Below are 25318 nucleotides of genomic sequence, written 5' to 3' on the forward strand. Positions count from 1 at the left end.
CCTATAAATTTGGATGAAAAATCGATAATTTTTCGATAATAAGTCAGTTAAACTTTGATAAAATATCAATAACTCATCCATAACCTTTATTATCGAAGGCAAATTTATAACCCTTCGATAACAAATCGATAACTTATCTACACCTCGATATGACACATAAGAAATGGGCACCACTCTCATAATTGTATGATAACATAGCGATAAATTATCTATAACAAACCATTCGCATTTTCATAGCAAATTGATGACACACTTCCTGAATTCGATTTTCATTGCTTTCCTCCCTTACCTTTCATTTTTTTCTTTCTGTTCCATGTCTTACTTGCCTCGATTTGCTGTCTGATTTCGCTCGTATCAACTCCATCAAGTACTTCGTTCCCATGTTGTTTTTGTTGTTGCTGCAGCGATAAGGACACTCCTCGAAGGCCGTGGGGAGTGTTATCGATGTTGATGGTCCTTTGCCGGATGCAGATCCGGTACGTTCCGGCACCAAGCACCACAAAGGTACCCAGACCATCTAGGGAACGATTTAGTATGACCACATAAAACCTTCTAGGCCGTCCCACCCTCCTACCTCTTCGGGGCGCCAGAGACTCGGCTGTTAATGAAACAGGATTCGCCACGGGCATGTGAGGTTGAAAATTGGGTTTGAAAAGCTATATATTGCGCTGGCAACCCCTTGAGAGGGTTTCTCTATACAACCCCTTGAAGCAATTTGGTATTTTAGTCGCCTCTTACGACAGGCATACCTACCGCGGGTGTATTCTAAGCCACCTAACCAGCTGGGGTATATCGTCCCCATATTACACCACAGTCTAAAGACTGCACTTACGTTCTGCATTGCCCTAGTCAGCATACCAATCCTACATACTACACTTCAATTACCTTGCTCTTGCATTCTGGATACGCTTATGTGATAAATGATTAAACTCATCTTAGCGATATCTCATTTTGAATGAGAGCACCAACGAAGATAAAGTCTTCCTACACCTATTCTTCTTCTTATTCATATTACACGTATAAAAAAATATTGGTCTCAAAATAAATCTTTATTCACTGAAGCAACAAGTTAGTTTTTATAAGAAAAGCACTATAGCTTTGGTACTTTAGTAGCACCCGCATCTTCGCTCTATCAACGAACTAACTAACCAAGCCAAAGTAAATTTACCTAAATCAGAAATTATTTTAATCCTATTACAGTAACTTATTTGCAAAATGTATATTTGCTTGTGCACACTTTAGTATTTCTCCGTAAATTTGATGTGTTCGTGTGTCCTTTTCACCATAATTGGTGAAACTAGAGATTTTCTAGGAATACTTTAAGTAAAATATATGCTCACGCATACCACCAAGTTTATAGCTCTCTCAAGGTGCTTACGTGCTTTAATTTATGTGGTGATATTTTACTTAATTGAATTTTTCTCACATCAATTCGTCGTGTAACTAAACGCCTGTCACAGTAATTTTGGCTTAAGGTAAGAATTACTTTAATTTTCACCAAAATATAAATCTTTTGGGGCTTTGGAAATTGTCACATTTGTATACTTACACCTACATGCATAAATTCATGCACATATATATGTACTTATAACCTTGTGAACTCTCTAACCCTCTTGTTATAACTTTCACCATTTCTTGTTGCGTTTTATATCTTAACATTTTCGTGCTAATCTTATTATTGCTTCTTAGCTTTATTTGCACACATGCAGAAAAGGAAGATCATACCCAATGAGAAATGAAATACGCAAACAAAAGTGTATTTGTTGGGCTTGCTTATAAATATCTTTCTTTATATCGAAGAACTTTGTAGTGGTGATGGTAAGGATATCTTCGTTTTTATTATTTTATATATGTTACTAAAAACTACCGATTGTTATCGGAAAGCTATCACTTTATTACTGGCTTGTTATCTAGTGGTTATCAAAATCTAATCGATTTGTTTTCGGAAATTCATTAATTTATTACAAAAAAATATCGATTGTTATGGAAAATTTATCGATTTGTTATTGAAAATTCATTGATTTATTTTAAAAAAATTATCGCTTATTTATAAAGAATTTATCCACATTTTATCAAAAGAATTCATTCATTCATTATAAAAGAAATTATCGATTGTTATCGAAAAAATATCGATTTTTTATCGGCGTGGTATATAGTAGTTATCGAAATGTAATCGATTTTTTTCGAACATTCATTAATTTATTACAAAAAAGTGTCGACTGTTATCGAAAAGTTATTGATTTGTTATCGAAAATTCTTTGATTTACTATAAAAAGTTATAGATTGTTTATAAAAATGTAATGAATATATTATCAAAAAAACTTTGATACGTTTTAAAAAATATTGATTTGGTATCGAATATTTATCGATTTGTTATCAAAAATTAATTGCTTTATTATAAAAAATATCGATTGTTTATAAAAAGTTATCAATATTTTATCACCAAATGTTTTAAAAAATATCGATTTAGTATCGATTTGTTGAAAGCTATCCATTTGTTTTTTTAAGTTATCGAAATATTATCAGAGTCTAACACATTCTTTATCTGTGCTTTATCAATAATTTTTCGACTACTCAACGGTTTGATATGAAGTTATCGATGTTATATTGAAGTGTGTTGTCGATTACAAACCGATAAGAAACGAAAAAGAAGCTGAAAGCTCAGCGATAATTTCGGTATCGAAAATTGGCCAATAACGAAACAGTGACTTGTTGGTTTCGATTGTTATCGGTAAAATACCGATAAAGGTCTTCACAGGTAGTCCAAAATTATTTGTTTCCGGTAAAAAACCTATTACCATTGAAAAGACAAGTAAAGTGAAACTGGGCTGGTTCTCTAGAGCGATCGACTCATCACAAACAGTACACTCTCACACCCTTACCCAACGCAAACAGCATTGAGAGCGGAGAGAGCGAACGGAGCGGAATTCTCTCCCATTAAATTTTCGTTATAGCACCAAACAAGACACTACTTGATTTCGACAGGACTGGAGTAAATGTACTTTAGGAGTATTTTGCCTCAACGTAAACGGAAATTCTAAAGGGTGCGCTTAGCAGGTTACACACCAAGGCTGAAGCGATCGGCCTTAATATCAACCCAACAAGACAGAACTAATACTCTCCACTAACAGAACCAAAATACCTCAAAATACCTTTAGAATGCCCTCACACTATGGCATTGGATTGTCCCTCTCAGAGGGAGTCAGACGATTTGTCTCAGAAATAGACAACAAGCCAAAGTGGAAAGTCAATATTGATGAAAGAGTCTAGAATGCCGGAATTGGGGCCTAAGCCAAAAGCTTACGATTAGGTCATATAACCCATCCTATCATACGTAGCATTAGTGCAATAGCTAGCAATACAAAATTCAGAAGCTTAAAAAGATACAGCGGAAAGAACACGTAGGGATAATAAAAGCACTCAGTTCATATTCTTAACCAGTTTCCATTGGACAGGCGTTTCAATACATTAGTGTTTCTTCTTCAGGGATGCTGTAACTAATATATTGAGTTTCTGCCATAAAAAGCTTCTGGGCGAAAATTCACCTGCCTTGCAGATACCTTTTGGAGGCAGTGTAAAGCATGTAGGTCCTCTCAGCAACTTGGAATGGAAGCTCGGCTTAGATCTCCTCAGAGGTATATATATCGCGCCTTTTATCTATTTTGTTTTTATTTTCTATTTTATTATTTTAAGAGCTAACTTTATATTGTTAGTATGAACTGCCAAAATTTCAATAGCATTTCAACTTTTAATGCTTTAACGCTTTACTTATATCCCATTGGGTGTTTTCTATCTGTTACTTATTTCCTGTTTATTCGATTGTATATAGATATGTATGTGTATTTAATACTCAATAGTGCTGTTTTCCCAAATTTATGAACATTCCTAATTTCCTGTGAGGTGAAGGGATTAGAAAGTTTAATATGCGAAAAGCAAATGTGCTCGAACCAAAACATATAAAATATTTAATACAAATATATGTATTTACATATGTATGAGTGGCTTGAACAATATTGCATTACACGTGGGTATGTGCGTTTGTATTTTATGGCCATAAAACACGCATGGAAATTTTTAATTTAGAAAGATGTTTGGGGACTTCAAAATTTGTGCAAACCCCAAATATCTTCGGAACAACTGAAATTTATTTTGTCAAGCTAATAAAAAACTTTGGTTACAAATTTTTTTATTAACTTTGTTACTGAAAATATTTTCAAGAAATAAACTTTTCGCTTAATTTCCACCATTGTAAAAATTTAACGCAGAAGGATTAAGGGGTTGTTCGAGGGCAATATATACATAGCTTCTTTAGCTTGTTCAAATAACATGGCCGAGCTGTTACAAATATGTATGTACACGGTTAAAAATTTTAGTTTATTTTTGCATATAGCAAAGCTAACTGCAGATCTAGGCTTTGTATATTACTTTTAAAACCACTAAATAGTTTTATGAATTTCTAAAACATCTTGGTTTTAATTTAAGGCAAGAAACCTGAAAAAATATAAGTTTCGATTAAAAGTTTAAAATTAAAACCAAAAAGTTTTACCTGTACCGTTTTTTTTTTTTTAATTTTTTTACCTATATTATAAACTATGAGAAGACAAACCCAATTTTTTACAATATTTTGGTTTAAATTTTAGTCCAGAGATAACAGAGGAATAGAAATTTTCTGCACTAAAATTTAAACCAAAATGTTTCACTGCAAAACCAGGCATGTGAGCTAGTTTCGTTTTAACGTTTGCAAGATCTTCATTAAAAAAAAAAAAACTTTGGGCATATATGTAGAACAAAAAGTTTGAGATTTTGAACAGTGTACATATATTTAGCAGGTAAGGATTTGGCGAACCCAAGATCTCTCAGCATCAATAAAACTCTCCTAACCCTCAGACAAATTAGCTAATTAGTACAGCGGCCACCGTGGGGTGATGGTAGCGTGCTCCGCCTACCACACCGTTTGCCCTGTTCACACCCCGGGCAAAGCAACATAAAAATTTTAGAAATAACGGTTTTCAATTAGAAGAAAATTTGTCTAAGCAGGGTCGCCCCTCGGCAGTGTTTGGCAAGCGCTCCGGGTGTATTTCTGCCATGAAAAGCTCTCAGTGCAAACTCATCTGCCTTGCAGATGCCTTTCGGAGTCGGCATAAAACATGTAGGTCCCGTCCGGCCAATTTGTAGGGAAAATCAAGAGAAGCACGTCGCAAATTGGAAGAGAAGCTCGGCCTTAGCTCTCTTCGGGGGTTATCGCGCCTTACATTTATTTTATTTAATTAGCTCTTATGGCTAATACAATAACAGCAACAGGATTTTGTCCCCTACATTTATGGTAGAATTTCGGGAGTGTCTCTTTGGAGCAAAGAAAAAATGAGAAATATTTAAAAACTAGAAATAATAGAAGCCTCCGTGAATAAGAACATAGCGAGAAAGAAATTTAGGACTTCGAAAGAAAAAATGTAGAAATAAAGAGAAAAGATATTTTACCTTAATGGTTTATTAGGGAAGAAGAAAACAGTGAAGTATTCTCTATGCTCAGAAGAAGGTTAGAGGTATAAGATTTGTAAGGGGAAGTAAGTCTAAAAGGAAGAACAAGTAATAAAATGTTAAAGTAAAATCTACTAAAAGAAATTACTAATTATTGCAACCATTTTAAGGACGTAGATTATTCTGCATCTTCTGTTATAGTTTGAATCACTGAACTGTCAAATAAATAACGCAAATATTCGACAGAGGAAAATGTTCTTTAGTTGCATCACTACTACGGTAGTAGTACTTCACACTTAACACACTCAGTTGCCTCATTGGGCTATTTCTCCTATGATCCACACCTTTCGCGGACAGCCGTCTCGAACACTTCCTTGTTTAGTTCTTGTTTATGTATTACATTGTTGGTTATTTAGCTATATACATGTATATGTGTGAGTAATGTCGTCTTCGCTCTTAGCTCTTTACATGTATATGTAACTATTTTTCTTTCTCCTTTGCTCTTAGCTGTTGACTACTTGTATGTGAAATATTCTCTTCGCTCCCAGCTTTGCTGTTTACATGTATGTATATGTGGCTGCTTGCTTTGCTGTTGTGGTGCATATGTTATTAGCAGCACAGTGCCGTACCGAACTGCTAATATTTGCCCCAGTATTTTAAATGAAACAAACAGCTCAACTCTAAACAAAAATTCCGTGTGAGTTTTTTCCCTTCTCCCATTCCTCGTATTCTAAATAAAAATTCCTTGTGAGTTTTTTCACTTCTCCCTTTCCTCCTATTCTGAGCAATGTTCGAAAAAGAGGAAACCGGTGATGGGAGAAAAGTAGGTATTATGAATGTGAAGGAGAGGGAGATTTCTTTGCCATATCATAGGAGGTTTTTCACTAGTTAAATTAAAGGGAATGTATCAAAATAATTTAAGGAAATTCGTTCTTTTAAGAAAGAACACTTATTTGTACAAATTTGTGCTAAAATATGTATTTACATTCTACCACAATATTCTCACTGTTAATACAACAACCACAATTTGCTTTATTTTAAGTCGAAAAGTATATCATAAGCAACGGAAGAGCTCTTTGTATACGTATTTGATGCAGCCATCCAGAAATTGCGAAAGGATTTTTTAAGAAGGCTTAAATAGATTTTGGCATATGGCGAAAGGCGAACTCAACTCGACGGGGCCGCCAGAAAATTGCTTTGCAGAATGAAAGAAGGAAACTCCGGCGGATTTGTGTTATCCCGCCGTCTTCTTCTTATGCTCCTCTGTTGATGTTGCTGTGGCACAAATTCATTACTCATTTCAGTGAATACCACATGAAATGCAATAATGTGCATTGTTTATATCTTATTTCTTAATTTCAAACAAATTCGCAACAATAATTAAACTTTTCAATTTTTTAAACAAAATAAGAAATGCGCAACGAAATTTCAATTGACAAAACAGCTGACTTCGAAAATTCGAAATTCCTATTCCCCAATTATTCTTCTCCCTAGGAGAAAAGAATTGGAGGAATTTTTCCGCGGGAATACAAAAATCCGCGAGAACAAAATTCCGCGAGAATATTTAGAAGTGGTCTGAAAGTAAGAAAGTCTATGTGCGGGTGAAACCGAACATTACACATCCAGCTGTGCTCGAAACGCTGTTATTGTTTGCTTTGTGTGGTTAATAGTGTTATAGAGCATATATATAATACATATATGGTTTTATTCTGAACTCATTTTCGTTCAAAAGAAGCAAAAATGATACAGAGGCTACAACTAATGAACTTGAGGGGAAAAAATGCAGTTTAACAGTTGTAGCTATGAAAAAAATTTTTATGACAAATTTCGGATTGGAAGATTTTTGTTCGAAGAGTAGAAGAATAACAAAAAAAGGGCGGGTCACGCCCATTTTCAAAATTTGAAATCGAATTTGAATTTGAGGTAGAAATACCATTGAGGTATTGCAACCTTGTTAAGGTTGACCTTTAGGAAAAGTAGGCGTGGTTTTAAGCCAATATTGATTGTATTCACTCAGTCTATATAATTTGGCAAGGATAGTGTCTATGCCAAATTTCAATGTGATATCTCTAACGGCTTTTGATTCACGGCTTGTTAAACTTCCAAATTTTCATCTTCTAAATGTAGCTGGTGCCACGCCCATATTCCAAAATTTTTTGGAATTTATGTTTTGCGTCATAAAATTCACCAACCAAATTGCTGTATTTGTAAACAACCATACTAAAGGCTATCATACAATTTATTAAATTACAAATTTCTGTTCTTTCAATTCCAGCTCATTCGTGTTTTGCGCAATTTCAATATCACAAAAATCAGTGACCTAGAGTTGATATCAAATAGCACGGATCGTTTGGACATTACATTTCATTTCTTTGGCATCAAAGGTGACTCGATTCGTATACGTGAGGCCATCACGCGTATGGTGGAACGTGGACGTATCGGAAATATAACATTAGTATCGAATTATCATCTATTCGATGAAAACCCACCGCTAAATTTGTTGGTGAGTGAAAAAAAAATTATTATTTTTGGTAAAATCTATATAATTTCTAAGACGTTTGAGTCACAAATGGGCATAGTACTCTAAATATATACTTGTATTTAACTAATATTAAATAGTTGTAAACATTTTTTCACTAGCAAAAAAAGGCATGAGTACCAAGTACTTCTGAAATTCGATGTGTAAACATGTAAAACAATTTTTGTGAGAATACCTTTTCCGCTTCGTTTTGGTAACAAGCCATATGTTTTCAATAAATGGCTCATTAACAATAACGAAAAATTGTCGTCGACTACGCAGTTTTAATCGGCTTGTTATTACCGACTCGTCGGCTTCACATTGCTTTCTTATCGGCTTGCCATAGAAAGGTTACACATTTTTCATCAATTTTATATTAGAGTTGTATGGGCATCTGTATCTTCACAAGCTGATGAGTCGTCATTAACAAATCGATAGCATGCTGATAACAAACCGGTAATGTTGCAACAAGAAATCGATAACTTTTCTATTAAAAAGCAATAAATGTTTGATAAGAAATTCGATAACTTACCCAAAACTCGCCGATAGCAAATTGTTAACATTCCAATAACAAATATATAAGTTTCCTTAAACAAATTGATAACATTTTTATAATATATCGATAACTTTTCGGTTAGTAATCAATAACTTTTTGATAATAAATCGATAACTTTACCATACAACTCCGATATGGAACTGGTAACAATCCGATAACAACTCGATGACTTATGGGTAATTTATCGATAATTTTTCTATCACAATTAAAAAAAAATTCGATAACAATATCGATTAATCGATCTAATCTATTTTTATTTCTTTTCATTTAATTTTTTATTTATTTTTTATTTTATTTTGTTTAATCTTTTTTCATTACATATATTTTATGATTTTGTATAATGTATTGTTTTTGTTCACTTTGTTTTATTTTAGTTTATGTTATTTTATTTTGTTTATTTTATCCTCTTTTATTTTATACAATTTAAAATTATTTTATTTCGTTTTTTTTAAATTTAATTTAATTATTTTTAAATTTTTTATCTAATCTTATTGTTTTAAATTTAAATGGATCTGATTTTACTTTATTTTATTTTTTTAATTTGTCTTTATTTTTTATTTTATTTTATGTTGTTTTATACTATTTTGTTATATTTTATTCATTTATTTTTATTTAACTTACCTTAACTTTATTTTTTAAATTGAATTACATTTTTTTAACTTATTTTTATCATTTTTAATTTTATTATTTTTAATTTTTCTATTTTATGTTATTTTGTTTTATTTAATTTTATTTTATTTCATTTTATTTTACATTATTTTATTTTATTTTATTATATGTAACCCGGCCTATGAAAAGGTGGATTATGACTAAAAAAAAAAGAAAACTACTAAGAAACTGAAGAAATGCATTTAACAGCTGTTTCTCGCAATTCCTTTTTTGAGTCATAAGGCACCTTTTCATAGGCCGGGTCACATATTTTATTTTATCTTATTTCACTTTATTCCTTTTTTAATCTATTGCAGGTTATTTTATTTTTGTTCACTTTATTTTATGTTATTTTACTTTAAATTTTTGTATTATCTATATTTAATTAGCGAGACATGCACATATTGTTTTCTAGGGCATGCTTTTGAATTTCATTTCTTCATAAACTTTGTAATTCTTCTCTAATATAAATAAGAAAACTATATTATTTTATTTTTTGAATTAAATTTAGTTTAATTTTATTTTATAAAATTTTGTTTTGTCTTTTTTTTCTAATACACTTTAATACTTCATGTAAATCTAACCAAAAATATATAAAAATGTTACAACCAACCAAATCCTAACAAAAATTATTTAAATTTAAACCTGAATATCTAACCAAGTGCTTTGTTTTACTAAACACTTATTGCATAAGCACTAAGAATCATGGATTTGCCCATGTTTACTCTGGCTCTTTTCCAACAAAGAAGCCGTGTATATATCTATTCGAGCACTCGCATACACAAACGTTGTGTATATACTCAAAGATTTTAATTTATATGTAGGTGGCGTGTTTGCTTTGGATTTCGTTCATGCTGTGTGATTTCGGTCATATCAACTCTACACACATCACGTTACGTACTTACCTTTAAATTTCCTATTACTCCATACAGCATATCAATACTATTACGTCTACGCTGACACATTCGCTAGTACTCCTTACAATAAGCCCAAACCTACGCTACGCCTGCATTTATATCCTGCATAGAATACCTCTTACAAAGACTACGCCTACGCGTATACTTACATCTTAAACTTACATTCATACCATGAGCAAAGACGTTTACACATCAAACCAAAAATTAGTAGAAAGTATTTTTTATACCGATTGAGTTTTTTTAATACCACAATATTTGCACAAATTTTTTGCAAATCATTGTACCCATCTATTACCCGAGAAGTAAACTTCACGAAGTTCTATTAACAATTTTTAATACAGATAAACATGAAATGTTGTTTTATTTAAATCAACTCCAACATAAACTTTGATGTGTATAGCTGCGGTAAATGCTTTTATTATGCACTTTTTAGTGTTAATTAATTTTCCCATTATTTAAAATGATATTTGCGTGCAATAAAAATAGTCAAAGCATAAAAAATCAATTAACACTTGTTCACTCACTCACTCACTCACACACACGCGCTTACTTTTATATATGCTTTCACCATTTAAATATCTGCATGATTAAACACAATTTATGTTCGTGGATGTAAGTAAACTCATATAAGATCATCAGTTTAATTATACACAAAAGTATACACAATTATACTAATACAAATGTTATATAATGTATAACGGTTAAAAACGTGACGACATGTAATATTTATAAACTCATTCACTTTGAATGTCTTTTTTTAAAAAAAAGTCACTCAATTCCTTTAATTAAAAATAGTCATTTGCACGAAAAAAGGAAAAAATAACGGCAAAATGATGATGTAAAAAAAACAAAATAAAAACCATAATGCGCACGAAAGTATGCAACATTTATGTTAATATGCACAGTGGGAAAGAAGTGCGATTGCTGATAAATTAATTTAATTAATGCCATATTGAGTTAAATAAGTATTATCGGATGTTGATATTATTAACAGCTCGAGATTGCCGGTCATATTTTTGTTGTTGTGCTAGTGATGAAAACACTTCCCGAAGATTTTTGCGATAGGCAAATGCCATTGCTTGTGATTGCCCAGTCTGTTGGTCTGTTATCGCCGCGTTAGAGATGTGGCATACATCTAAATAAATTTTTTAGGTATTTGTTTCTTAACAAACCGATGAGTCATCGATAGCCAATCGATTACACGCCGACTATAAATTTATAGCTCCCCGACAAGAAAAAGATAACTATTTGATATAAACTCGAAAAATTGTAGTAACAAATCGATAACAAATCGCCAACACTCCGATTACAAAGAAGTCATATTTTGTGTTGTTGTGTTAGCGATGAAAACACTTCCCGAAGATTTTTGGGATAGGCAAATGCCATTGCTTGTGATTGCCCAGTCTGTTGGTCTGTTATCGCCGCGTTAGAGATGTGGCATACATCTAATATAAAATTTTAAGTATTTGTTTCTTAACAAACCGATGAGTCATCGATAGCAAATCGATTACACGCTGGTTACAAATTGGTAGCTCTCCAACAAGAAAAAGATAACTATTTGATTTAAACTCGAAAAATTGTAATAACAAATCGATAACGAATCGCCAACACTCCGATAACATATATGTGAGAAGTAGATAACGTTTCGATAACCATTCTATATCTTTTTGATAATTTATTGATAGCTTTTCTTTAAATAATCCATAATTTTCCGATAAATATTTTGTAACTTTTCGCAAAATATTCGATAGCTTTCCGTTAAGTAATCGATAATTTTTCTAGTAATTACAGAAAATCTTATACAAAAATATCTGATAGCTCTTCGATAATAAATCGATAACTTTTTTGTCACATACCGATACATTTTTATGAATACTTAATACATTTTCTTTTATAAATCGATAACTTTTCGATAACAAACCCACATGCTTGGAATTTCACTTCTTTATCAGCTAGCTTTTCTGAAGCTGGGAATTGAACTTGAAATCTCCAAAATTCATACCTTATCCAGTCAGCCATATGAATGCCCCTATTCTCTCTTAGTTTTGCCTTTTTATTGTTGTTATTTCTTTTGATATTCCATTTGGTACATACTTTGTGTACCATATGTTTTCTAATCCAAGTTGTGTGGAATATATACAGGCGCGCTTTAGCAGAGCCTTATAAGCAATGCTGCCGGTGTTCACTACTTTATCAATATTTTTATGTGTATTTAATTAGTGAGGGAGGCTCATATTGCTCTATACAATTGTTTTATGCAATCTTTACTTTGCTTCTTTTATAGAGCGCTAGTCAACCCCCAAGAAAAGGGCACGAAAGGTCTAATCGAAATTTTAAAAGCATATCAATATATAAATATTGTAGCCAATTAAATCACAGTAAGCCATGCATCGTTCGCACTCTTAATATAACCGCTGCTAGTAAAAGTATCATAAGTTTCCGCGATATTTCTCCGAAGATATTTCTCTCAATTCGCGAGTAGCATACTTAAGAACTTTATTTATAAAAATTCGTAATGTCTAAAGTTATTATGCTGGCTGTCCTTTTAGATTTTAGAGTTGATTTTCCAGACAATTTTGAGCTACACTTCAGAGGAAATTTAAAGCGAATGAAAGCGCTCACATTATTCTTTTTAAGGTTTACACGAGGCACTATAAAACTCTTCCGTTGATTGTGTGGCAATAATACAAAATTAACGTAAACTTTCTCATTGCTATACGGAAGTAAGTGAGAGTTATTTGTAGTATTGCCTTACAAATTCTAAACAAGAGTATTAGAGCTCTCATTGTTGGAATAGGCTAAGGTTTCCGTTAATTAGAGACATGCAGATAATGAACAGGCAGAGCAAAGCCGTGAAAAACTGCATTAAAAGTATACATGTTTGTTAATACCAGTTTTTTTTTTAATTACCATTAAAAACAGTCTAGGCAAAACTCATTGATTCGAAAAATAGGATCTATCTTCACATATGTAGTCGACAATTCTCAGATCTTCTCACGGTTGCTATGCAACATGTCACAAATACAATTATCAAAGAGGATAAATTGTAATAAGAGATCGCACTCGTTACTCGTATAGTCATTTGCTCGATGTTTACTTTGAGGTAGTCGCTGGGTTTTTTTTTTTTTTTTGGGAGATGTACATAAAATGTCTTCTATACATTTTCGTGGGGTATTTGTGTTTATTTTTCCGACAACAAAATGAAAATTTTTAGAAACAAGTTCTTTCAATTAGAAGGAAATTTTTTTAAGCGGGGTCGCCCCTCGGCAGTGTTTGGCAAGCACTCCGAGTGTATTTCTGCCATGAAAAGCTTTCAGTGAAAACTCATCTGTCTTGCAGATGCCGTTCGGAGTCGTCCAATCCCGTCAATTTGTAAGAAAAAAAGGAGCACGACGAAAATTGGAAGATAAGCTCGGCCTAAGATCTCTTCGGAGGCTATTGCGCCTTACATTTATTTTTTTTTTTTCTGAATTCTGTTACGTTTGTTCTTCTTTCATCCATAATATTTCTTAAATTTACATAAAGATCCACTGCGTAATTTTGTATAGATAAGAATTTTTATACCTTTCATGAAGATGAAATGGTATATTAACTTTGGTCCGATGTTTGTAACGCTGAGAAATATAGATGATAGACTCACCATTAAGTATACCGAATTGATCAGGGCGACGAACTTAGTTGATATAGCCATGTCCGTCTGTCCGTCCGTCTGTCTGTTTGAACACAAACTAGTTCCTCAAATTTTGAGATATCTCAATGAAATTTGGCAAAAGGATGAATTTCTGTATTATATTAGACATTTGTCAAATCCGGTAGGATCGGACCACTATAACATATATCTCCCATACAACCGATCGTTCAGATAAGACGATCGGTCATTCCTGCCGCAATATAGAAAGTATAAACGTTAAACTCGATGATATATATTCTAATATATCCTGAAAAAATCACTTTGATCGGAGCTATATATATTATATATCCCATACAACCTATGTTCAGATAAGGGGGTTTTTTGCCCTTTTTTTTATATTTATCTTAAAATCGTTTAGGTATGTACATCTTTTCACTATATATTTCTTATCTTATACAGCGCATTATTTGGAGATTACGAATGGAATAAGATTATTGTTCAGCCCCATTCATGAAAGGTATGAAGTCTTCGGCACAGCCGAAGACAGTCCCGTACTTACTTGTTTCTTCATTTATTACAATCTTGTTTAACATTGGTTCACAACCTCGCATGAATAAAATACAATAAATAAGCACCAAAAAGGGAAAATACAGTAGCGAACAGAAAAATAGCAGTAGAAAATAAGTTTCAAACATGTTTCAAAAATTCGAATTCAAAGAAGTTTTTTTTTAATATGGAAAAAAATTATAATAATAATTAAACAGACAAATTTTGAAGAATATTTCTACTGCAATTTTTTTGGTTCGCTGCTGTACAGGTAAAAATGTTTTTATTTATATGCATACTTATGTTGATTAAATGTTAAGGAGACCCATTTAGAGGAAATAAGTGAAGACTGGCGATAGCGGTAAACAACTCGCTACAAAACGTGTTGTACTGAAAAGCGGAGACATGCACCTCTGTTGGTCACAGTGTATAACATATAGCTGAATTAGTTGCGATGAATAGTTGACTCACACACTTTTCGGTGTTAGAAGTGGAGAATAGTGTAGAGATAAAATGTAGAGATAAAATGTAGAGACACATACGTGTTACATTCTAGAAGCTACTTCTCAAAGCTCCAAACTTATAAGGATGCCTACTACCTTACACCAATAAATAACTGAGTAAGATTGAACAAAATGGTAGTTCGAAGAACCTCAGACTTTTACAAATAGAAAATAAAAATATATTTCTTACGAGCTGGTGGGAAATCGTTTAAGCCTTTGTTGCAATCATTTAAGCCTCTTTGATTCCAAATGCTATTAAAGTTTTGTTACTTTCTTTATAGCTATGAGTGACCTTCGCCGTTTAACGAATTTTTATTTACTCACATTTACATGTTTATATATACCGTTTTCTTATACATTTATACACTTTTATACATATGTAATTTCCTTTCTCATTATAGGAACTGACAATTAATCAAAAATCAGCGATACGTGAAGACAGTGAATTTATAATTTCATGCACCGCCCAAGGCTCATCGCGTATGCAATTTCAATGGTACAAGGATGGTGCACGTGTTAACACATCGAAGGCTATAAGGTGAGTCCGTACATACGCAAATATATATTTTCTTTTGCGAATATTTACCTTTATATGATATTTATTTATTTGTATGCGAAGAATTGTTCTTTTTTGTTAAAGGTATTCGCTATTGTTGCCTTTGCAAATATATCATTATTATGATATTTCAGTGCAAAAATGCTAAAGGCAATTCGTAACCTTTACAAGTTTGCATTTGAGGTGTTTTTATTGTACTTGTTGAGGTCATGCATGGTAAGCGTGAAAGCAAAAAAAAATTTTTTTCCACGTTAATGTGTGTAGGGGGGGAGTAGCAAATATTACCAAGGCTTACGAGGTTTACCGCCAAAGATTTCTGTCAACTATTACTTTGCGACCGAAAAGGCCTTATTAATAGTAATTCTCTCGTCTGCTTGTTGTGGTAGCACTGATTTGCCCCATCTATTAGGTGCGACAACCTAAAGGGAGTCCGAGGAAACTTGCTGTTTCAACAGGATTGGACCAGAGAGATAAAAGTATTAAAAGCGTTGGTTCCACATTGCTATTCGAAAGATGGTTTTTGTCGTATGTGGACACGCACAACAAACATAGGGTTTTGTTGGGATTGATTTTAGATAAGTAAGATCAGCATCTATTGCAGTATCTAAATCAAAGATCAGTTAGGACACACGTCCCCCTGGGGAGGCTGCTTTCTTCAACTGCGAGTTCGGAGTATTTGTCCATAAGAACATGGTCCACCTGAGAATATTTGGCATAGGATAGGATAGGATAGGTTAGGTGGTAGCTGCCCTGATAAGGATAGCTCACTTGGACAACACGAAGGTCCGTTGTGATACCACATACATCAAAAATAACGGTGACTTAGATCTAGCTACTTAGAGAATCGTTGGGTAGCAAGGAAAAACCTCCGAATGATACCGATCTCAACTTTGGATATATCCTCGGGAGATCCATGTGAGTCGCGACCGAAGTACTTTCGCCTAGTTCTGGCAAAAGCTGGGCAATCAAGCATAAAGTGAGTTGGTGATTCCACATCATCATCCTTCATACAGCTGCAGCAAAATGGAGTTTCCAGTATATTGAGACGTACCGCATGGATACCCATGGGACAGTGCCCTGTCATAACCCCAATGACCATTGATAGGTGAGCCTTAGTGAACCCAATTCTTTCACCAGACCTCCTGCCATCCACTTTTGGCCAGAAAGATCATGCTACCCTGCAAGACGTGGTATCCACCCAACGTTTGCTGAGCTGATTCGAGGCCCAGCTATGGAGGAGCAATCCACAGCTGGCCAGCGGGATCCCGACATCCCTACACCCATCTTTATCCGGTTCAGTTGTACCGATGCGGGCTAAGAGATAATCTTAATTGTAAAATAATTCGATGCAATCGCAAGCGAGGTCAGGCACCCCCAGACCTCCCTCGATCGCACTGTAGTTGAGCTCAAGGCCTTGATAGCCACTTGGCTATCAGAGTAGATATTAAATTCCCTAACCGTAGTAGCACTGGATAGCATTCCATCCACCGCATCCTTAATCGCAGCAATTTCCGCTTGGAATACACTGCAGTGATCAGCCAACTTAAACTTACGCCTTAAATTTAGCTCTTGACAAAATACCCCACCACCAATATTTGGCATAGTAGTCCGACGATTTCGTGGCCGCCGAGGTGTGATGGTAGCGTGCTCCGCCTACCACTTCGAAAATCCTGGGTTCACGCCCTGGCAAAGCAACATCAACATTTTATTAACAAGGTTTTTCAATTAGACGAAAATTTTTCTAAGCGGAGTCGCCACTCGGCAGTGTTTGGCAAGCACTCCAAGTGTATTTCTGCAATCAAAATCAGTGAAAACTCACCTGCCTTGCAGATGCCGTTTGGAGTCGGCATAAAACAAGTAGGTCCCGTCCTGCCAATTTGTAGGAAAAATTAAAAGGAGTACGAAACAAATTGGAAAAGACGCTCGGCCTAAAATCTCTTCGGGGGTTATCGCGCCTTACATTTATTTTTGTTAAGTCCGAAGACGTTTTGCGTATGTCATTGAAGGCATTTTCGGGGCTCATGCATGGACTAATTCCGTAAGCAGTTTGAGATAAATTCTGAACTTTTTTGGGGTCATTTTGAGACTTTATTGTTATAGTTTTGGGATTATCCTTGAACAATTTGAGTTGATTTCGGGACTATTAGTTTTGGTTTTTTTTTTGGTACTATTTCAAGACCATTTAGAGAACGTGTTGGGAAACATTTGGGTGTTATTTTTAAGACTACTTCGAGACAATTTCAGCATGATATGAGCGCTAATTTCGATCATTCTGGCAGGATTCCAGAAAATTTATTTATGAATACGGAATGTTACAAGGCTGTTATTATTATCGACTTTTTTATCGGTATTTTATAAGTCCGTTATCGAATTGTTGTCGCTAAAAATATTATCACATTAGTATCGGTTTATTACAGGTGAATTAAAGACGTGCTAAATTTTTTAATATAGATCGATTTGTTATCAAAAAATATCGACCAGTTATCGATAATATAACGATTTATGATCGAAAAGTTATCATTTTGTTATTTAAAAGCTATCGACTGTTTATCGACAAGTTATTGATTTACTTACTTACTTACTTTTCGACAACAGAGCGATATATTTTCGATAAAAATCAATATTTTTCCGATTACTTATACCTCTTATAGAACGAACCATAATCACCGACGTGACAGCAACCGTGTGTCCGGTGACTCAAGAGGACCGCTTTCGCATAAGCTCAGGGTGGCGTTCTATATTTCTCGTTTATTAACAACGTTCTGGTGCTTCTTTGTCTAGGTCCCGCTTTTTTGCTTTGAGTGTGATTTCTACGCAGTAGCGAATTTGTTGCCAATCTTTGATATGGCCGACTCTTTCCTTGCGCATTTGTCGGTCGAGCTCAATTGCGAGCTTTTGAAGAAAGGTTGTTTAGCATTGTCTCTTTGTTTTTTTTTTTTAATGGACGTTGTGGTAGCGCGCTGCTAATCATGTTCACGCGATCGATTTATATATATATATATAATAACTTTTATATAATAACTTTTAATAACTTTTTTGTTTTTGTCGAGTCTTTGATGGGCATCGATTTGTCAAGCGTCGCGATCTGAGACTGCTCAGCTACAGAAGAGATTTCATCAGCTAAGCGTAATACTTAACGAGAACAGAAGCAACCGTATTATACATTAATTATTAGTAAAGGTGAGAACAATCTTTTTTATAGAAAAAAGGGAGTCCGAGCTATGAAATGTGTTTGAGCGAAAGTTTTAATATTGGCATAAACGTCGAAAAAGTTCATTTTGTTCGAAATTCGTTCTTCATTGCTTCAGCAGAAGAGGATTGAAGTATCTCGATGTCCGAGAGGGAATTAAAAAGTTCACTTCATTCAGAAGGAATGGGCTCGAAATTGATCCATTTCAAAGTTTTGTCATAAATATTACACTAAGCATTTCCATTGGTCAAATATATTTTGAAATACCCGTGTCCGGAGAGCGTTTCGGCAACGTAGTAATTTACCTCGCCAAAGCTTCACGTGATCCATGCTTCAACAGCGCTTGCTATCCATCTGCCTCGTTGTTAATTTTTTCACCATTCTTGCCACAACCTAATCGTTTTTTCCTGCTCTTTTTTCTAACCGCTTTCATGCGTTCTTCATCCGTCTTCCTTTCGTTTCCCATAACTTTCCTCCTTCCAGCGGTAGTACGTGCGTGGAGATTATTCCGCTAATCATTTACGGCTGGGCTTGATACAGTGGGATAAGCGGAGACTTCTCTCAGTCTCTTCGTCTTACCAAGTGTGTTTGTCCACAGTTCGGTGCCATACAATAACACGGAATGGGTGATATGCCTTACCAGCTTCCGTTTGCTTTTTGTTGATCATCCGATATTTGATTTATATTGGAACAATTTTCCGTCATCCCTTGTCAAATTTGGTTTCGAGACAAACCGGATTTGGCGTTATGCCATCATCAGTGTCGATTTTCGCTCTGATCTGTTGTTCTCGTTTGCATTGTATTTATATTTCGTAGGTGCACGATTAGGTATTGTCAAAGTGGATGTTTATGTATATTCATGTGTATGTGCTGTGTGTTCATTTAGAACCGAGGGTGTTTTTACTGATCTTTTGACCTTCATTATGCGTTTGTTGCTTTGGTGCGTTTATTGTTTTGTGTTTGTTTGTTGTTGTGGGTTTTTCTGTTTTACCTTTGTGATTACTTTGTTTCTTGTAAATGCCGAAACAGGTTTGTCTCGACACCAAATTTAAGAAGTGATTAGGGAAAATCGTTCCTATTTAAACTCCCTTGGCGACAGTTGGGAGAGCGGAGAATCAACTGGCGCGCCTTGTTGGACGGTCATAACCCTTTAAACGGTTAAGCGCCAATTAAGTAAGTAAGTAAACCAACTGCAACAAATACTTTGATTGTTTTGCTTTTTAAAAAACTAAGAAGCCACCGAGTAATCGAACTTTTTGGGCACCCTCGTATTTTCAACATTTGCCTGTATTTAATATATTTAATAATAATATAGAGCATTAATCGATTTTACCTCTCCTCTATGCACATATCGTTCCGGGTATGACAAAAAGGGGATAATATTTATAGCATAAAATTAAATTAGGCTATGTTACGCATATTCGTTGCTATGTTTCATATATCGACGTATTATTTTACACAAATTTAAAATTAATTTTACGCATCCCTACATACTCGAGATCAGTGCTTGCGTTGGGAAAATTTGAGGACAAGTTTGTTGATAATATCCATATTTGGGGTATTCATCATCAGAATTATGCTCAAGGGATAGTCAAGCAGTGTATTTCAGCCTCATAACGCTTTCGTGGGAAAATTTACACCTTTTTCATGTAAAGCCCATTTTAAGTATTATTTTATTAATTTAATATATGATTATGATTATACTTGTATTGGGTTAAGCTGATGAAATGCGGTAAGCTATTCAATGATTTTATGGAAGCATTGCAAACGAATGTAAAATTTACACAAAAAAGGTTCACAATTAATTGAAAGACAGGTAATATCGTAATATTTTAAAATTTAAGTTTGGAAAGTATTAATTTTTTAAGCAATAATTACCTCTGGTATGTGGATGCCATTATCTCCAATCATGGTGTCACCATGCGTCTCTACGCCATACGAAGCATTTTAAATTATCTCTGGTAGGAAACTATACACAATATCTCTATGTAGATTCCGCAGCTAAGAAATCTTCTCATCTGGCGGTTGTAGGATGCCCACTTCAATCGTACTAAGCCGAAAATCTAGGTCTATGTGCTCGTTAGCTCTTATATATTTACCATTTAGTTAGACCTATTGAAAAAGCTCTAGACATAAGTCCTGGATATTAGACAAGTGCATAATCTTTCAAAAGGAGGTCATTGTCGTTACAAAGATGAGACTCTTTCAAACACATGAGGTCTTTCAAGCTCTTCTGGCAACTTTCTACTTATTCTTAGCATTTTTTTTTTTTTGGCTTCGTGGAAGGAGCAAGTACTTACTGTTGAATTCTCGTGCTCTTTATTAAAGGACTACTTAAACTGAACCTCCCACTGACCGCGTATTTCTTTGGGATCCTAATGCATAGCTGCTGAACCTTCATGGCCACTCTCATTGAATGCGAAGTATATTTCTCTCGTATTTTCTGACCGTATCTCATAAGACACTTCCTTCGGTAATGATATAAATGACACCACCCGGTCGCCAAGTCGCTTTAATCCACCTTCGTTGTTGAGCGAAGTATTCGAATGTATGGCGTAAAAAAATAAATACAAAATGCGATATACCTCCCAAGAGATTCAGGCCGAGCTTCTCTTCTATTTTCACCGTGTTTTTTTCTTACAAATTGGAGAGACGAGACCTATATGCCTTATACCGACTCCGAGCGGCATCTGCAAGCAGATGAATTTTGGTTGAAAATTTTTCATGGCAGAAATGCACTCAGAATTTTTGCCAAACCACTGCTTATAATTTTTTTTGTTTCTAGTTAAAAAAAACTCATTTTTCTACAGATTTTTTTTATTATTTTTCCTGGGCCTTGAGGACAGGACTGTTGGTGTGGCAGGCGAGCACGATAGTACCACACCACGGTGGCGTACGTCGCATATATATAGTACACGTCGTTTCGGTTCAATATTACACATTATGTCGAAAAATAATCCTTTTCCATCTAAAATTATGTCCAGCCGAAGTTTAACACTTCATATGGCCGCTTCGCCTATAGGGATTCAATTGTTTCCAGCGTCAGATTGATTTTTCTCGAGCTTACATGACAACGACACCTCTACTCGCTTCTGCTTCTCAAATGGATTCCTCTTCAGAAAAAGCATATTGCAACTACCTGATGGCCCTAAACTCAGCATCTGACAGAGTTTTGAGGTGTCCATTAAATGTCATAACTCTTTGGGAAACAGGAAATCCATATACCGACCCTAACTCAGAGGTCTGGTTCACGGATAGATCAGTATTTGGGATTCTACTCCGCCATTGTTAAAGCAGACTACCTAGCCAATCAGGGTGCTAACGCAGCATTCAATGGTCCGGAGTCCTTCTGTGGACTCACAAAGGCACACTCTATGCAAACTATAATTAACTCGAAAATAAAGCAGTTCATACATCACTGGATTGAATGCACACGGCAAAGACAGGCTAACTTGTTTAAACTTGCAGCAACGAGAATATTAGCCAAACCCATTAATCAAAGCAAAGAGGAATTACGAACTTTCACTGTGTACAATACGGGGCACTGTAATCTACGATATCATATAAGTAAGCTTAATCTATCAGATACACCTATCTGTCATTTTTTTGACCTGGAGGATGATACACTGGTTCATATTCTCTGCAGTGGCGTAGCTCTGGCAAGGCAGAGACTGTTTCGTCAGGTGGCGTAACTCTTAATCCCTACGGGATATGAAATAAAAAGCGTGAATAGTCACTTCCATACATCAAAAGCCTCCACATACTGTAAGAGCCTGAAAGGTCAAGCGCAATAGATCTGCATTGAGGCATAGTAATAACAATAGTACTACTTCTCGAGAAGATATATAGGTATATGCTTCATCACTTCCACCCACTTTTCTGCAACATGCAAGAGTATAGAGACCGAAGCTTGTACGAGTAGCTTACCTGTACATGGCAATGGAGCGTTTATGTTTGTCTGTTGTAATCGACTCATATTCAGGGTACACAATCCTTTCACAGTCCCCTCAAATGTTATAAGATAAGGTGATGTTACAGTTTATCTCTACAGCTAAATATTTCATTGAACTTCGTTTCTATATTTGATGGTCCGCAACCATCACATTGAAGGGGCGCGCCTTCTCATGAGTATGGTATGGTACGGTAATAAGCACCATTTAAGTACACTAGCCCGAGCATCTCGGGAACCATTTAATTTGACCACATTGAATGTTCTAGAGCATAGTAGCACCCGCTCTCCCCCAAGCACCATGAGGAACTTGGGGCCGCAAGGCCCTTGCTTGCTAAATATGTGTGTTAGATACCTGTATCTCTGTTTGTTCTTCAAAATATTATGCTAAAATTTTGCTAGCTTGAAACAGTGATATAGTACCTCAAGAATGTCATCCCAACTGAGTTTCGCCTTTCTGCGTCTATCACTACTTAGGATACACAATTCTCACCCATCCTCTTTCGCCAAGCACTGATTTCATATTCTTCTGGCATAATATTATCGTCCATAATTTCTAAGATCAAATACTCACTTTTGGGTAGCTTAATACGATACTATCCCACCCACAGAGTCGGTTTCCGCTCTTTCGCAAGGGTTCAAATACTATCCCATCCATAGAGTCGGTTTCCGCCCTTTCGTCGCAAAGGTTCAAATACTATCCCATTCACAGAGTCGGCTTCCACCTTTTCGTAAAGGTGCAAATTATTGGCTTAGTTTGAATTTGTCCTGCTAATTTTTAAAGAGAAGATGAAGTGGTTCCGTAAATTTTTTCCATCCTCCATGACCTATACAAAATCACCTACAACAAGTGTGGCCTTTGGTGCATTGCCTTGTTTACACTACGTTTACATAACAAAAATAATCATGGATGAATGAGCTTTAGTGAACTGGAATAGTTCTGCCAAGCGCTTGGAGTCAACAGCTGTCCGAAAGGATCTTCATACATAAAAAGTGCTGGTGTTGGCTCAGCGCCTGTTTAGCTGATCGGATGCTTAATGTCCCTATTGACAGCCAAGTGTATTTCATAAGCGCCTTCCCTGCCCGGAGATAAGCATGACAGCTTCCCGAAATATAATTTCCCCCCTACACTTAGATAATTTGTATCAGAATGTACTTCGATGTTAGTGCGAGTGAGGTTGAGCTTCACGATGCCGCTGTGATTGTGCAGCCTAAGTTTCCGGCATACAACACCCTCCTTGCAAACTAAAAGAAAACATAGTCGACATACTACCACCCATAACCACGACATACTACTACCATAAATTTGTTTCTTTTTTTTTATGCAGAAGTACTCACATATAACTTAATGATTTTTTTATATAAATGGCTAATCCTATTTATTTTCTTGACTTAATGATTATTTGATTTTCCACTTAAACGTCATTGATTATGTCACACCCCATCTACTTAACAGTTAAAAATAGCAAGTGAGTGGACACCAGTGTTCAATTTGTGTTTTACGACTTTTGGTGTTAAGCGCCTTACGCATCAATAAACACAAACATAAAAAACTTCAAATAACCAAATAAAAAAGGGCAAAGTGATAAATGCCGGAACTTGTATAGGTGCGTATGTATGTATGTGTGGGTATTTGGTATGCTTAACTTAAGTAGTTACCCGGCAAAAAATACGATTAGCCTAGGATGAATGCGGAATGAGTCGCAAAGTGCGAACGTCAAGCTGTGAAGTTGTGTTTTGATTTCTACTGTGCCTTATTTTGTCTTAAATAAATAAATTTGTTTGCTTAAATAATTATTGTGCTAAAAATAAGTGTAAACTCGTTGTGTACTGCATTCGCAATTTAAAGTTCTTCTTTTCTTTACTAAAATAAATTGTATCTTAAAAATAATTGATAAAGTGTGTATATCCATACATACATACATATTTGCCGAGTCACTTTGCATATTTGTTGTTGCATTTGATTGGCATTTACATATTTTCAGTTTTCAATTGTTATTTGCTCGTGCACATTTACTTCATTTTCTTTTCACTGCCACAGCTGTTTGCATTGTGTGTTGTTAAGCGTCAGTTAATAGCGATCTTAAACTGCACATACAGTGATCTTCAAACTGCTCAAACAGTGATTTTCTTACTGTGATCTCCAAACTATTTTCACTGCCTCCGTCTGTTTAATCAATTTTACTTTAACTTATAATGTCTTGCAATTTTGTTAACTGCCAATTGAAAGGTGATACCGAGCGTTTCGTGTCGTGCTGGCTTTGTGATGAGCTTGCTCATATGAAGTGCGCTAGTTTGACAGCAAGGGTGTGTGATGCGATCAACGATAACAAGGGTGTGCGTTGGTCGTGCTTGAAATGCAGATCCACCGAAGTGGATCTTTTTAAGCTTTTCAAACATACCCGAAACGCATTCTCCGAAATCGGTAAGGAACTTTCTACATTAGGGGATAAATTCAAGTATTATGAAAACTTGTTTAAAACTTTCAAATGTATTACCGATTCAGCTGCTAATGCTAACAGCGACAGTCGTGACAGCAAACGAAAACGAACTGATGTCTCGGCTGGCGTATTGACCCTAGACCCCGTTCAAAACATCCAGAACCCAATCGTTCCTACACCTAGCACGATAGAATTAATAAACTTAGCATCTCCAAGTCCTCTTACAGTAGAGCCTTCAACATCAAAGGCACCTCCAACAAAACTAGCAGCTAGAAAAAATATTGAACCTGCAAACCGTTCTCAGGCGACTGAGCCTGGAACTAGGAAGTTGGTTGTAGTCCCTCCTAAAAAATCGATATTCGTGTCAAGATTCGACAGGGATACT

At 35.1% G+C, this 25318-nt stretch overlaps 1 protein-coding gene across 1 annotated transcript in view; it reads left to right on the top strand.

Annotated features, from left to right (window-relative positions):
* LOC137241500 (serine-rich adhesin for platelets) overlaps positions 1 to 25318 on the top strand; it is a 759406-nt gene that overhangs the window by 473065 nt on the left and 261023 nt on the right. The window contains exons 6-7 of the mRNA XM_067769103.1: positions 7754 to 7981; positions 15199 to 15335. Of these exons, the coding sequence (XP_067625204.1) occupies positions 7754 to 7981; positions 15199 to 15335 (365 nt within the window). The remainder of the gene's footprint in view (positions 1 to 7753; positions 7982 to 15198; positions 15336 to 25318) is intronic.

This window comes from Eurosta solidaginis, chromosome 2, assembly GCF_040869045.1.
Source record: "Eurosta solidaginis isolate ZX-2024a chromosome 2, ASM4086904v1, whole genome shotgun sequence".
NCBI classification, from domain to species: domain Eukaryota; kingdom Metazoa; phylum Arthropoda; class Insecta; order Diptera; family Tephritidae; genus Eurosta; species Eurosta solidaginis.